Genomic DNA, 16,787 nt, shown 5'->3' on the forward strand with positions numbered 1-16,787 from the left:
CCTGAAGCTTAAACTGCATTAGTTTTAATAGTAGCATAACGACAGGTTTTTAACAGACATTTAAATTTTAGATAGAAACCTCTCAGAATACATCCCATCTGCACATCTTATTCTATTTGCCATGCAAAGTGGTGAATCCACTTTAAATTGTCAAAAGACATCCTTGTGCACAACACTTTTAAATGAAAACTTCACCCTGCGCTAACGGATTAATTTACGTTTTCCAAGTATAAATATAAGAGAGTACATTAATGCCATGCTTGCGTATGAATGTGAAGGACTGGCGTCACGACCTTTGAGTGTTTTGAAGTTGCCAGGATCCCTGGTTACACAGCGACCCAAATAATAAATACGGGGTACACTGGCACATAAGGGGTAATTCAGAGTAGCTACTCTGTTATTGTCTCCGTTTCAGACGGCTCAAATATACAGTAAGATTAAGCTCATATAATGAAATTTAGTAATGTTCCAGAAACAGCGCTAGACTACGCGGTGTTTCTGAGCCTCCAGAGGGCAGTGTGATACTTCTTGAAAACGTCATTCCCATGCAGGGCTGCTCCTCGGTTTGTTTTTCTTTTCTCTCTGCTACTTCCGGGCCGTTTTGTTTACTTTGTGGCCCGCTGGCTTAAGACTGAATCGGAGGAGGAAAAATTATATAGAGAAGAATGAACAGAAGGACATTTGGAAATACAGTCCACGGGTTAAATTGAACAGTCGGTAAAGGCTGTGCTGTATTTATTTCAAAAGGGCGCGCCGCTCCTTTCCTAAAGTCACAGGGGGGCGGCGGCGGCGGCGGCGGGGGGGACATGAAGCGGGACCGGCGTGGTCGTTTTTTGGCTCCGGCGCCTGGAACTCGACGTGGACAGCTGGACGAAGCGAGTCGGGTACCAGGAGGGCGCAGAGGAAAAACGCGTTTGCCGGCTGACGGTAGGACTGCAAGCGAAGAAAGTCAGGCTGGGCCGCAGCATCAGTCGGAGCATTCGGGAGTGGAGAAAGGTGTTGAAATTTCGCCTGTCAGAAAAGGTGTTTCGGAAGAGGGACCGGAGGAGATTGGTAAGAGAGGTTGGGAAATGTTCCCGATGAGGTTTCAAATTAGCGTTAAACTGTCTGTCTCTCACGCGTGTTTTCTGACTGTTCCGTGATTTGTGAACTTGCAGAATGTCAGACGCACATGTGCAGGCGGGCACTTTGAAACCGTAGGTTAGTACGGCACTTTCGATTTAGTTGCACTGTGAGGGACGTTTGCGATCGTACATGATGATTGCAAGTTGAGGATAATATGTGTTTGAATGTTATGATGATGGTAATAGTAGGTTTAGTTTTCGTAGCACCTTTCTCATGCCCAAAACGTATCACAGAAATTCGGAATGAACAACAGGGCGTAGGCAACAGTGATGCAAATAATTCACTCTAATAAAAGGGCAAGTGTCTGTGTATCTGTGAGGGTTTGTGGTTGTTATGTCACAGACATTGCAACGGGTTGCTCATCACAAAGTTTTCATGTATTAAAATGTATTGCCTTTGTCATTTCAACAGATTGTGCTTTACAAACTTTAATTCTGCATTTACAATTCCCATACCAAATTGCAAAAGGCAGTAACATATGCTTTGCATTTACTATTCCAACAGGTGGTGCATCACAAACATTTGTAGTAATGCCATTCATTACTACAAATGTTTGTGATGTGCCATCTGTTGGAATGACAAATGCAATTTATTTCATTACTAAACGCCAGGGGTGCCCAATGCATCGATCGCGATCGACCGGTAGGTCGCATAGGTAGTGCAGGTAGCTCGCGTTGCGTTAAAAAAAAATGTTTTTAAATGTTAGCCTATCATATATGGCCAGTCTGAGATCTCCTTTCTTCTAACATGCTGATCATCCTGCATGCACGATCAAACGCGCGAGCAACTGTAAAACTCTGGCTGTGATCTAGTTAGCTTTCTAATTTATATTGACTAAAAAAGGGATTAAAAAAAAATGTTTGGGGAGGGTATGGGCTTTATGTGGAATTAGAAGAAGATTTTTTTCTCTCACAATGTCACAATCGAAGTGCGTTTGTCTGATCTGTCAATCTATCATTGCTATTCCAAAGAAGGAAAATGTGGAAAGGCACTTTTCGAACTGTTCATAAAAACTATGAAACTGACTTCCTTCCGAAAAGCGATCTGAGAAAGAGAAAGGAGAGGGAACTAAAATCGCAGATAATCGGACAGCCGTCATTTTTCACTCTGCTGAATTCAAAAGCTCCTTGACTGCATTATTCGGCTCTACTTATTTATGCGAGCTAGCCTTTTCCCACATGAAGATTATTAAATCCAAATACTTTAGTGTCCATAAATGTATTGAATTGTTATTGTGCCATAAAGATTATTCAGTTATGCAAGGTACGAGAACATATATTTTATGTATAAAGTATACTCAGTGTATGTATATATATATATATATATATATATATATATATATATATATACACACTAAGCAAAAAAAGAAACGTCCCTTTTTCAGGACTGTGTATTTCAACAATAATGTTTTAAAAATCCAAATAACTTTACAGATCTTCATTGTAAAGGGTTTAAACAATGTTTTCCATGCATGTTCAATTAACCATAATCAATTAATTAACATGCACCTGTGGAATGGTCGTTAAGACCTTAATAGCTTACAGAAAGTAGGCATTTAAGGTCACAGTTCTAAAAACGCAGGACACTAAAGAGACTTGTCTACCGACTGTGAAAAACACCCAAAGAAAGATGCCCAGGGTCCCTGCTCATCTGTGTGAACGTGCATTAGGCATGCTGCAGGGAGGCATGAGGACTGCTGATGTGGCTAGGGCAATAAATTGCCATGTCCGCACTGTGAGACGCCTAAGACAGTGCTACAGGGAGACAGGAAGGACAGCTGATCATCCTCGCAGTGGAAGACCACGTGTAACAACACCTGCACAGGATCGGTACATCTGAATATCACACCTGCGTGACAGGTACAGGATGGCCACAACAACTGCCCGAGTCACACCAGGAACACACAATCCCTCCATCAGTGCTCAGACTGTCCGCAATAGGCTGAGAGAGGCTGGACTGAGGGCTTGTAGGCCTGTTGTAAGGCAGGTCCTTACCAGACATCACCAGCAACAATGCAGCCTATGGGCACAAACCCACCTTCGCTGGACCAGACAGGAGTGGCAAAAAGTGCTCTTCACTGATGAGTCACGGTTTTGTCTCACCAGGGGTGATGGACGGATTTGTGTTTATCGTTGAAGGAATGAGCGTTACACCGAGGCCTGTACCCTGGAGCGGGATCGATTTGGAGGTAGGGGGTCCGTCATGGTCTGGGGCGGTATATCACATCACCATCAGACTGAGCTTGTTGTCATTGCAGGCAATCTCAATGCCTTGCGGTACAGGGAAGACATCCTCCTCCCTTTTAAATTATTGTTTTACTATTTTTTAATATGGTTAATTACTCGCTGTAATGTAAAATAGTTAGTTCTATTATGCATATGTACTGATTCCCATGAAAATAACAATCTTTTTAAATTGTACATCCGCATCCCCATACGCTAACGGCCTAACCGCTAAATGGTTAGTGCGTAGCACCATCCCGGGGGTTGGTGATCGAAGCGAGCAGGGGGCAAAGCCCCCTAGTATATATAAAATATAGAGTGCTTATAAAGTATTCACCCTCTTAGAAATTTTGCAATTTTATTGTTATACAACATTAAATCACAGTGGATTTAATTTGGCTTTTTTTTTTTGACCCAGATCAACAGAAATGGCTCTTTAATGTTAAAGTGAAAATAGATCCCTGCAAAGTTATCTAAATGAATTGCATCTATTAAACACAAAATAATTGATTGCTTAAGTAGTCATCCCCTTTAATATGACACACCTAAATCAACACTTGTGCAGGTAATTGGTTTTAGGAGTCACAAAATATGTTAAATGGATATCACTAGTCTGTAGTCATTGACTTTCAGTTGACTGTAGTATAAATGATCCTGTATCTGAAAGTTCCATCTTGTGAACTTTATATTTGAAATAGTATATAGAGGAGACATTAGGTATTTAATAACAAATAACAATAAGTGTGCTGTTTCAGTAGCTAGGCTAGTCGTGTGTCTCTGAGATTATTAATTTCCATTATCACATTGCATATTGCTTAATTGGAGAGATTTGCTTGTTCTGAAAAACATAAAGAGCAGAGCCACATGAATATCTGGTCAATGTGGAAGTTTTGAAACATCCATCATCCATTTTCCAACCCGCTGAATCCGAATACAGGGTCACGGGGGTCTGCTGGAGCCAATCCCAGCCAACACAGGGCACAAGGCAGGAACCAATCCTGGGCAGGGTGCCAACCCACCGCAGGACACACACAAACACACCCAGCACACACTAGGGCCAATTTAGAATCGCCAATCCACCTAACCTGCATGTCTTTGGATTGTGGGAGGAAACCGGAGCGCCCGGAGGAAACCCACGCAGACACGGGAGAACATGCAAACTCCACGCAGGGAGGACCCGGGAAGCGAACCCGGGTCTCCTAACTGCGAGGCAGCAGCGCTACCACTGCGCCACCGTGCCGCCCCAGTTTTGAAACATTAACTAAATAATACGTATTTTGGAACGACATGTAGATGCATGAGTACAATGTTGGATTCTATCTTGTAGCCAGGATACATGCCAATTTCTATACATGTGACCCTGAACTGCACATGTCAGTTAGAAAATTGATGGTTTAATGGACAAAAGTATCCATTTTCATAACAATCCAAAGGATAAGTGCAAAGCCTTCATTCCATTATTTTGGATGTAGCTGAAGCAGTAATCTTGACAACTGTTAAGAAATTTGTGTATGAGATATCAGGACAGCTTAGCTATTAGCTAAACAGACGAGGTTGATGGACTGAATGGTCTCCACTTATTTGTCAAATTTCTTATGTTGGTATGGATTTGTATGGTGCATTATTAAAAAGAAAATAAGCACACCACTCGCTCAGGTAATTCAACTGATAGTTGTTTTTCAAATCCTCATGCTGTCATAAATGTAATGAAAGAAAAGTGGCAGTGATTTTTTTTTTTTTTGGGAGGGATTTTTCCAGCTCTATCATATTAAACCATGCAGGATTTTTCAATAGGGAATCAATCCCATATTGAAATGCAAGTCCTGCAACCTTTTTCAATGTGTGGTATATTATAAAGCTGTATCGATCAGTTTGTTTATTTAACTACCTTAAACATCAGATTATTTTTGGTTAAGTGTACAGTTTAAAGAATTATTCTTTACTGGAGGCATTTTTAAGAAAAATGAACAAAAATTTTGAAGGTGTTTTAATGTATACAGTATAAACTACAGTTTTGCTTACACAAAGTAATGATTTTAATTTGAGACTGATAAAAAGAGATGGCTTCTAATTTAATGTTCTCTTACTTGAAAACAAAACATTAATTGGCACAGCTCTAGACAGTGCAGATGAAAACAAAAATATTTTATTGAAGGATTCTGGTGGCATGTAATAAATAACAAATTTTTCATTTTTATGGTAGAGTATTTACTGTATTTTAAAAAATAACTTTTAGTATTCTGTTCTTTTACTTGAAACAATTGCCTGACACTCTTTTTATGCATTAAAAAAAACTATTTTGTTGGACAGACATTTTGTGGGGAGGTGGTAATGATAATGTGAACATATGACAGTTTTGTTTAATTTACAGTTATGGTTTTCTGTGTTCTGAATACAAGTAGTAAATGAGATGCAGTTCTTGGGATGAAACAAACAAATTTTTAAGAATGTTAATTTGAATTGTAATGCGTTATAATAGCAACAATTACAATATGTTAATATCTCCATTTCAGCTTTGAGTACAGTACTGTAGCTTTAGCAGTGAATGAAACCATCACATTGAATTACTACAGACTGGCACATCTTTCTGTGCTATAGAACACAGCTAACAAATATTAGAGGAAATAGAAAATTAGGGTGATGGTAAAAATTTCAGTGTTTAGGAACCAAAAATTTGTTTGTGAGCTTTATGCATGGGAAAAGAATTGCATTATTATTATTATTATTATTATTTGATGACTGAGTAAAATAGTTGTCCATATTTTATTTCTTAATACAATCTGTATGGTTGTGTAAGTTTATGTGTGTATGATGGGGTAGGAAGTTTCAACAACCCTTATATTCAGTATTATTTGATACAATATTCTTTGAAACTTGGGTAATATTGCAACTTTTTAATGTTTTAAAATATTAAGTATTACAGTTCAGTTCTACAGTATATTGCTAGTTACTATTTCTTTTTAACTGGGTGAAGTTAAAGTTGAAATTGTACCTATGTAGTAGGAGTTGGTGATGCACCGATTGATCCGGTATACTGTATTAAAAAAAATTTTTTTTTGTTGGTATGTTAAAAATTACTTGAAAACATGCAAACAATTTTAAGCAGAACACAAACTGTGTAAATCTGTGCATGCAAAAGATGTTTATGAGTTAGTGCCCTAAAGGCAATATGCTAGTCATTGCAAACAGAAAGAGAGAACAGGAAAATGCCATGTCTTATGCTATGTTTTGTTGGCAGCGGCAGCTGTGTAAGTGAGTGAGTGGGGAAGAAGTTCTACTTTTATAGGATAGAGAGTAGTGAATATCTGTAGTTTAATCAGAGTAGCATAGTGTTAATAGGCATTTCTATAAAAAAGGAGGACCTCCAGTTTGTTCCAGTGATCTATAATGAGAGTAGGCAGCAGGTTGAAGAGTCCATGGAGAGGTGAAGATGTCCTCTAGAGAGGAGAGGAATGAAGGTCTCTAGGACCAAGACAGAATACATGTGTGTAAATGAGTGGGTGGTCAGAAGAATGGTGAGGATGCAGGGAGTAGAGTTGGGGAAGTTGGATGAGTTTAAATACTTGGGATCTCTAATACAGTGTTAATGGGATTGTAAAAGAGGGGTGAAGAAGAGAGTGTAGGCAGGGTGGAATGGTTGAAGAGCGTCAGAAGTGATTTGTGACAGATGGGTATTAGCAAGAGTGAAATGGAAGGTCTACAAGATGGTAGTGAGACCAGCTATGTTATATGTGTTGGAGACGGTGGCACTGACAATAAGACAGGAGATATGTGCATGTGGACATGTGCAGAGGAGAGATGCTGGGTATATTGGGAAAACGATGTTAACGATAGAGCCAGGCAAGAGAAAAAGAGAAAGGCCTAAGAGAAGGTTTATGGATGTGGTGAGAGAGGACATGCAGGTGGGGGGGTAACAGGGCAAGATGCAGAAAACAAGACGATATGGAAGAAGATGATCCGCTGTGGCAACCCCTTATAGGAGCAGCCTAAAGAAGAAGAAGAATTCACATTCAATTAACATTGAATGTCAATCTGCATTTGAAGACAAGCTATTTTTGCTTATGTGTGAAAGTTCAATAAAGAATAGAGAAAAATAATATTAGTAATTTATGAATACATCATTGGCAGTATACATTTATGTATGCCCAAGAATTATAAATGTAAATTTGCGTGTATTTAAACAATATCTAATTTCATTGGTTGAAAGTCTTACTATAGACATAAGGGCTAATCTCAAAAGAAGTTATACAGTGCTAAATTTAGACAGTGTATTGGGGAGGCTGCAGTTAAAAGGGTGGTTGAATTTTGGCAATGAATTATATTTAATACGTGTAATAAATAAACATGTTTTTTCCTGTGGGATATAATTTCAACCTTAAGTTCAGTCAAATATAGCAGAATTGAATACTTTAATAAATTAAAAAGTCAATATATTATTATATTGTGATACAAGTATTCTCCTTTAATGTTAAATGAAGTAAACATGATTTTATCTGGACATTTGTCATAATACGTAATATTGACAAGATTAAATCCTTTTTAAAATATACTGAATTATTCTGCACATTTCATGTAATCAGTTGTTTACTGTGTCTGTTTAGACTAAGACAGCAAGAGTGTACTTTATTTTAAAATATGGCTTAACACAAATAACCTATAAGAGAGTTCATCTCTGTACATTAATTTTATTTGTTTTTCTTTGGTAATTCAACTTTGAGTGGCACTGACCATTTTCACTTTTTTCAATGTTTTTTTTATTTCCGCTTACTCTTTCAGGGAGAGCTGTAACTACTGCCTTCTGCCGACTATGTCATGGGAAGTTTTCGTCCCGGAGTTTGCGGAGTGCTTTTGGAAAGGCTTCAGCCATTGAAAAAACCTCTGACAAAAAGCGTCAAAAACCTCAAGTCTTTTTTGCTGATTTCCAGCGGTTAGTTGGGGTACCTGTGATGCAGGATCCTGTTTTATCACGCTACATCTGCAAAAACTGTTATTCTCAGTTTTATAAATGTCACAACATTTTACGAACTTTCATACAGAGGGTGAATTTGTCCCCAGTGGCCTCTTTAAGGTCTAAAGGAAGGTAAGTGAACAATTTAGTTTTTCTTCTGTTAGGTATGCAAAAAAGTTTGAAACAGAACTGTCACGATATGATAAATCTGAATTACAGATGGAAAAATTAGTTGGTAAATTCAATTAATGCAGTACTAAAAATGCTGTAATAAAGGATTTTTATAGAAGTTGTATTTTATTAAAAAAATCTTTTCTGTGTTGTTGGTTTGGCAGGATGTCCACCTTGGTAGTACCAGCATTTCACCAACAACATATAGCAAAAAATTCTGTTGTGAACTTGGCTTTAAGTATAACAATATTGAGTGTCCAGTTTTCAAGTTACTTTTTCCAACTCCTACTACTAAAACTGTCACCTAGCGTGATAAAATTTATTTTTTGTATTTGAAGTTATCACTTATAAAGCTGAAACAAGTTATTTATCCTTTTTTTATTTGGTAATATATAATATACCTTAAGAAAATACCAAATTTCTCTCCAATTAGCTTCCTGCTTAATGAATTCATGAAATTGAATATCTTAGTATGATTTTTATATTGATGAACTTTCTGTGAGGGTGCTTGTGTATTTGTTTTGACTTGCAGTTGGTGTTGCACAGTACATACTTTTAAGTGTCAATTGCTACATTAATTAGTCATCTTCAGTCTTATTCTGTTAATTCCCCCATTTTTTTATGTATTTTATTTTCAAAAACCAGAATATTGCAATGGCATGGTATTCAGTCAAACAAATATTAATAATATGTTTGAGTTTTTAAAGGTAAGAATAGAGATCATGCCATCTTGGAGAACACATAACCCCATTCTTTTTGTTGACCATTGGTGCAAAGTTCTGGCCCTAAGGGCCGGTTAATACTTCACGCTCAGAATGCGTACGCGCCCGCATCATGGCTGCTACGCATTCCCAGCGTTCATTTCACACGTCCTCAGAAATTAACGCGACGCGTGCACGAGCTGCAGTACCAGCAAAAAGTCGGGGGGGGCGCAGTGTGCTAAAAGTCGGAACATGACGTCAGAGTCTCTGTTGACTATCTACATGTGACAGCAAACCTCTATGGAGATCCTTCGGGGATCGATGTGTGCGCTTTGCTGTTTGATGAATGGTTCAAAGTGGTGAAACAAAATGCTGACATACAGATGCATTCGTGGTGCTTTTATATTCAAGCGTCGCATATTCCCGATTGTAATGACACGATACATTTTAAAAGTCTCACATACCATCTTTTGTGCCGTCTATTTTTTATTTTTTTTACTTTACCTGCTGTCGGGTCCAAGAAGCTCGTAGCGATTAAAAACTGGGATGACATTTACAATGGTCTGCTTTAATAATAAAGTAAACTACGAGGTTAAAGTGGACATTTCGAATGCCACGAATGAATCTGTATGTCGGCATTTTGCTTCACCACATCGAAGCATCCATCCCGTAGAATCGGCGTAGACGCTTTCTGTCATATGTAGATAGTACCCGAACGTAATGACATGATACATTTTAAAAGTCTCACATACTATCTTTTGTGTCGTGTTTTTTATTTTTTTATTTTTGCAACTTAACAGCAGCAACCTAATGTATAGCGTTATACAGTATTTGAACCACTGAGAAAAAAATAAAGGACACGGTGAAAACGTGTATTTTGTGATTAAAGTGGAAATTTCGGCTTTAATCTCGAAATGTCCACTTTAACCTCGTAGTTTACTTTATCATTAAAGCAGGCCGTCGTAAACATCATCCCAGTTTTTAATCGCTACGAGCTTCTTGGACCTGACCGCAGCGGAAAGCAGCAATAGATCGCCACACAGAACAAATTAAATGTATGATATTCCAACTCTCTGCACATTCAGAATCTTTAGATTTATACTTGATATCACTTTCATGATGAAATGCATTAAAGTGTGTATGTTACATTTTACATATAATTTTGTTTAAATAATGAATACTGTTAATTACACACATGGGGGTGTCACGGTGGTGGAGCGATAGCACTGCTGTCTCGCAGGGAGTTATGTTGCTGGTATTTCCTGCTTGTCTTCCACACTGTGCTCTGTTTTCCTTCCAAAGATATGCAGATTTGGGGATTTGGTGCCGCTAAAATGACGCTAGTGTATATGTGTGCTTGTATTCACCTTGCGATGAGCTGAGGCCTCGTCAAGGGACTATTTCTCACTCGTGCCCAATGCTTGCTGGAATGGACACATCCCTGAATTGATGGATTTAATCAATAAACATCCTTTTCAGAGATATTGCGGTAAGGTGTCATCAGAATTTAATAGGTGTTCTAGGCAATTCACAACACAGAGAAGCCGAACATGTTCTCACCGTGATAATATCTCGCACTGCCACCTGGTGGATTCCTCCATATTTACGTAAAGTACGCGCACAAGTATGAACACTACAACGCTTGCGTAGCAGGAGCGTCCGCTGCAGCATGCGTCACATCACGTGAAGTATAACTCCGGCCTTAGGGTTGTCAGTCTTTGAGTTATGTGCCTTTGTTGAAACTTGGGCAACCTGCTTGTACCACTGAGAGCTACCCTTGAGTGCTACTTGGTTTGTGATTGATCATCTTATTGCATACGATTCAGCAGAGAGGCCCTGTCAGGCAAACTAAGACTTTTTAGCTGGCAATAAATGTCTGGCAGCAACTTTTTAATCCAGGACTTGTTTTGTAGCAATAGCAAAACATGGATAATGGCTGTCCTACAATGGTTTCTTCTTGGAAAAAAAAATCCTCTAAACTGATGCACAAAAAAAAAAAAAATTATGACATATTAACCCACTTTCCAAGGCATGTACTCCAAAGCATGATGATTTGGCTTGGAAGTTAATAACCTTAAACATTGTTGACAAATAAGGAGAAAGAGTTTCTTCCAGTGCAACCCAGGAGCACTCATCTGGACCATAGCTAAGCCAGTCAACCAAATTTTCAATTTTTATTCCACACTTCCTGGTATCTAAAAAAAACAAAAAACATATCAAACTCTTGGTGACCATCCGGTAACACTGGAGGAGGAGGAAACACCAGAGAACCGGCTAATATGAACCTTTTTCAAATAAGAAACATGAAAAGGAGAGTTGCGTACAAAAATGGGCCTAGAGGGATAGCTTATAAGAAAAGGATAACCCATCTGATGACTTAATAATGGGTAATATATATCTGTGCCCAAGCTTGGGAGAAGGCAAGTTAGGACAGCTGTCCTTGCCAGCCAGTGACAGTAGCTTGCAAAAGTTTGGGCACCTGTGCTTTTTTAACTATTCACAGTAACAGACAATTTAAGAAAGGGTGCCCAAACTTTTGCATTCCACTGTATACACGGGATAATGAAATGATCATTTGTCTACATATGCCTTCACACCCTTATCAGTTGCTTATGAATAGTGGACGGGCTGGTATGCAAAGATGACAATAATTCAGAGAGGACTAGAAAGTGTCTCACTACAGAGTAACATCTAAGGCCTAAAAACATACTGTCACCCTCAAGGTAACATCCTAACTTAGTAATTAATTAAACAATGCATTATGTATGAATTCAGCCATTGGCATGATATCCACCCAGTAAGACTGAAAATAATTTTCTGTACATTGTAGAAATTTCTCCAGATCTTGATTAACTGGTTCACATAACCTGTTACATTCAGTATTGTAAACAGATGTGAGATTTGCATCAGTGCCAACCCTAGCACAAAATCCTCTCCAGAACCTAGAACTACATTCAAGAACTTGGTCAGACTGAATAGGCTTAGGAACTCCATGAAGTCTGAAATACCAGTGAATAAATGTTTAATTTAAAGACTTGGCAGTAGGATGAGACTTCAAAGGAAGAAAATGAGCTGCCTTAGAGAAATGGTCCAGAATAACTTGAATAACCAAACAAACCCTTGGGTTGAGGTCTCTGTAATTCCTTTCAAGGACAAAAAGGAGAATCAATAAGATGTAATAACCTCCACCTTGCCACCAAATGAGATTTGTCCTGATTGCACATTGTACAAGCCTTAACAAAGTTTCACACATTCTTAGTCATGCTTGGCCACTAAAAATACATGTGCAGGGATTAGTCTTAGAAATATCTTTATGGCCCAGGAAAAGTGAAGAATGACCCCAACACCTGCTGTACCACAAGACCAGGGACAAAAAGTTTACCCTCGGGAAGGTCAGGTGGGGAAGAGAAACCAGCAAAGCATTATATAGAGTGTCTCTTGAAAATTAGAGATTTCAACCATAATTGACCTCTAAAAATTATTAAACCAGGATAATAGGTTCTGGTTTAGTACCCATAGTATCCAGCTTAAACATAGCTAGTCAAACTGTCTCCGCTTCTAGAAAATAGTGCTTTATTTTCTTTATTAATATGAATTCTTTTCATAATGTTTATCCTTCATTGCTTTATATGCTACTTTTAAGTTCTCAACACCATAATCTAAGATAAACATCATGGAACTAAAGTTGTCCCCTATCAAAAGAAATGTTTCACTCAGTATTAGGAATTTTCTTTTCACGCTAAATACTGTAGATCCCGTTATATAAGCCGAGAATTTCGTCCTAGATTTTTGGCTTGGAGTTTGGGGGTCGGTTTATACAACGAGTATTGTTTCAGATTCAAGATATCCAGCGCAATGCCGGTTTTGCCGATGAATATGGAAGTAAATAATGACGAAACCACAGAGCCATCTTTCAGATGAAGAAGTAACTTTGCATGCCGGTACTTTAAATTAAATAAAGAATTTATTAAAAAAAGTGTTTTAGTTGTTGATTTTTTTAATAAAATTGATAATAAATTATCGGGAAGTTTAAAATGAAATTTTTTGTTTTGATTTACGACCAACATCTTGCGTTACAAAACGGATGCGGTCACGTGTATCGGCTTGCGCGATTGTAAACAAACAAGCGAGAGCGTTAGTAGCGTCAGTCGGAGCCCAGATACATGTGTTTGTGGATGTAATTTCGGTCATTGCAGTGATTTACCTATATATATAATTCATTAAGACCATGCAAGCAAGACACATAATTGCTAAGGAAGGAAGAGAAGGTAAAGAAAGCGATCACAATCGAAACGAAGATGGACATTGTGTGGAAATATCTCCTCCTCCTCCCTTCCTGTAGCCCAAAGATGTCAAATTAAATGGTGAGTACAGTATGAAATTGTTTCTAAAATAGAATGCCTTTTATTGTCACTATACACATCTACAATGAGATTAAAAGCAGCTCCTTCAGTGCAGAAAAAAGTTCTGTATAGGGCTTGTATGGTTGTTTTTTAGCCTTAGCATAACGCCGGATCTGCGGCCCCGCTTCTGCTTTCTTTCCCTCCTCCGTCTGTGTCATCTCCTAGACCCGACAACAATCCACGGAGAGCCCGCTGGTCTCGCTATTTTGTCTGGGATGTTGTATGTGTGATGAAAAACCACTCGAAACAGATGTTTGGCTCTGGACACCGATGTCTATAAGGTTCTGGCGGGTGTAGCGGATGTTCACCGAACCGATCGTGCACAAACAAGGACAAAAAAAAAGTACAAAAACAACAAAAAAGTGTACTGAAAAGGAGAGCCCTGAGCCGCTGCGACCATGCGCACCGCCATGCTCCTAGCTTAATCGAAGTAGGCTAGGCACTTTTTATAACTTTTTAGTTAGTACATTAGAAAAATTATTGGTGTTTTGGTAAATTATGCACATTATACAACCCTTTTTTATTATGAAAAGGTTAAGTAAGTGTTGCAGTGGTAGGTTTGGAACGCATTATGGGTTAGCCTTTGCGAACGAATTAAGTTCGTAAGTCAAGGGTCCACTGTATTGCGTATTTAAGTTTAAATTTATAAAAAGTCTCCGGAAATCCACCCGCCGATGTACCGTATTTGCATATATAGTTTCAACACAAAGGTTTCATTTTACCAAACTTCTCCGCAATTACTTCCTGGTTTCGATCAAAAATGCCGGCAGTCTCAAATTCTCGACGATAAACATTATAAATATACCCGAAGAGACACTTTTAAGGAAATTTAGAAAATTTTGCTTGGAGAAGGGGGTCGGCTTAAATACCGGTCATCGGCAAATACATGTAATTTAGTAGGTAGAGAAGGGAGTCGGCCAATATACCGGGTCGGCTTGTATTCTGGGATCTACGGTAATTGTTTAAAGTGAATCCTGAAGGGGGAATGTGACTCAAAGAAGCATGCATTTATCACAAAGCCACAAATGCATTAAACCATCCTATCATGAAGTTGGAGGTCTTCATACAAGCTTTGACAAGTTATAAAGAGACTTTAGTACCAGTATTCTAAATAACTAGAATTTGGCAGATTATATTTAGTGTGAACATGTGAAATAAAATAGATTCAATGCTAATTTTTTGCATTGTGCTGTCACTTTCATTATTGCTGTTATCAGTGATCTTTTGTACAAATCAGTTTTCTTTAAAGGCTTTGTTTTTGTCATGATTTATAATGTTGTACCTCTTTGGGGATCTATTAAAAAAACAAAAATAAAAACATGTTACCAAATCACTGCTTTGATTACTCTGCATGTAGAAAATCGATATGGTACCACAATAACCACTCATTGCTGTTTATGTTCTGTTTTCTGTTGTAAGTAAAGTTATTGTAATTGATACGGCAGGTTTGGGGGTATGACTTGGTGTTTGTCATCTCTGCAGGGACTATTTATTAAGTTATTATCTGTTTTCCACATACAACCTGATTAACCAACCTAGAAATTACTAGGACTGTTCTTACAAAGAATTTTCTGCGTCAGTATTTACACATGGATATTTAATCGAATGTAGACCTCAACATACTAACATGACAGTTATTTTTGGCTAACATAAAACAGCAACAAGCAAATACTGCATTAATTTTATTCAATGGTTTTAATTATTTTTTTCACAATATATCACTAAGATGTATTTGATGCATAGATAATACTATGCATGGGCATCTAAAAACTACAGAGACTATGTGAAGTATCAGAAATATGCTGCTACATTTTTGTTGTTGCCAAAAGTGTTGAAAGTTCTGTTTACACCCAAAGATTATCACACACTTGCTGTTTCAACATTTCTTCACTGCTGCCCAAACCAATTGCTTTATTTGCTGGTGGAAAACCATGGCTGTGAAGAGAACAAGGCATGGATGCTTCTGGTGAAAAATATGTTAACAGATTGGCTTGGCTGAAGAATACCTTCCCTGTCGTGGAGCTCATACAAATTTCCAGACATATTTCCCATAGCTAAACTTAGAAAGCACACACTTCTGTAAAATAATCAACTAATCGTAATATTTTACATAACATAGTTAAAGTCTGTTGTGATAGGTGCACTGAAATGATTATTAGCACGTCCTTGTTTTCCATACGTTATCCAGCAGTTTTAAGTCATTGTTCTATATGGACAAGTACATGCATGGATTGAGCTTATTATCATAAATAATACTATTAATACAGTTAAAGCAGTCCAAAAAACAATACCAAAAGAAAAAAACAACCCTTGCATAATAGGGATATGCTAGTCAGTGGCAGTTTGTAATGTGGGGGTGCTGGAGCACCTCCCATCCCTCCAAATATTTTATTAACTCTCCTTAAATTAAGTACTGTAAAACAATCATGAAATATGTTTATTTGCTCAACATGCCTGGTGTCAGTGCATGTCAACATCTATTAAAAATTACTTCCAACTTGTATTTGTTTAATTTCTGTGTGAATACCTACTGTATATTTCCTGAGTCAAGGGCTCTGGCCAAATGAAAGTTTATGTTGATCTTATGGAAAGCAGGTGACCTGAAGTTGCCCTTTAACTGGTTGCTTTCAGATTTTTTCGGGGATGCACTCCCGTATTTATTGGCAATAAATTAGTATTGTTTTATATATATATATATATATATATATATATTTTTTAAATGTGATTGGACAGTCATCGACACACAATTTCATGTCCATGTCAATGGTTCACAGTTCACACCTGTCATTAACATAACTACAGACGAGCGAGCGCTTTAGGGAAATGGCAATTTCAAGTGGAACTTCAGAAATCAAGGACAATTTGGCTATTTCTTTAATGAAACACCCCTTCATAGATTGTGCACTTGAAGAAAAAAAATAGATAAAGGAGCTTGAACTGGGCCAATCTGAGTTAAGAATTCAGCAGCAAGCAAGCAAGTGATCAAGGATGAGCTTACACACAGACTTTTTCCGGCACAAGCTTCGCAGGTGGTTGAGACCTGTCTGTGGGGGATAGGTCTATCTGGAGAAGCTGGTATAAAAGCAGCTCTGTGATTGCCATGTTATAGCACTTCAGATGCATCTCTTGGCTGCTAGAGTTCATCTGCTCTAGGCGATTGGTCACCAGTGAGCCTCGCAGGGCTCGTGGGTAGTGGCATATATGTTGCCTCTGAGGT

General features: G+C 38.1%; 1 protein-coding gene across 2 annotated transcripts in view; it reads left to right on the forward strand.

Moving 5' to 3' along the window:
* Positions 1-557: 557 nt before the first annotated feature.
* znf276 (zinc finger protein 276) overlaps positions 558-16,787 on the forward strand; it is a 68,514-nt gene continuing 52,284 nt past the window's right edge. For both annotated transcript variants that reach the window (XM_039763453.1, XM_039763454.1), the window contains exons 1-2: positions 558-1,053; positions 8,124-8,427. In XM_039763453.1, coding sequence (XP_039619387.1) covers positions 807-1,053; positions 8,124-8,427 — 551 coding nt within the window. In that variant the 5' untranslated portion in view covers positions 558-806. The remainder of the gene's footprint in view (positions 1,054-8,123; positions 8,428-16,787) is intronic.

This window comes from Polypterus senegalus, chromosome 9, assembly GCF_016835505.1.
Source record: "Polypterus senegalus isolate Bchr_013 chromosome 9, ASM1683550v1, whole genome shotgun sequence".
NCBI classification, from domain to species: Eukaryota; Metazoa; Chordata; class Cladistia; order Polypteriformes; family Polypteridae; genus Polypterus; species Polypterus senegalus.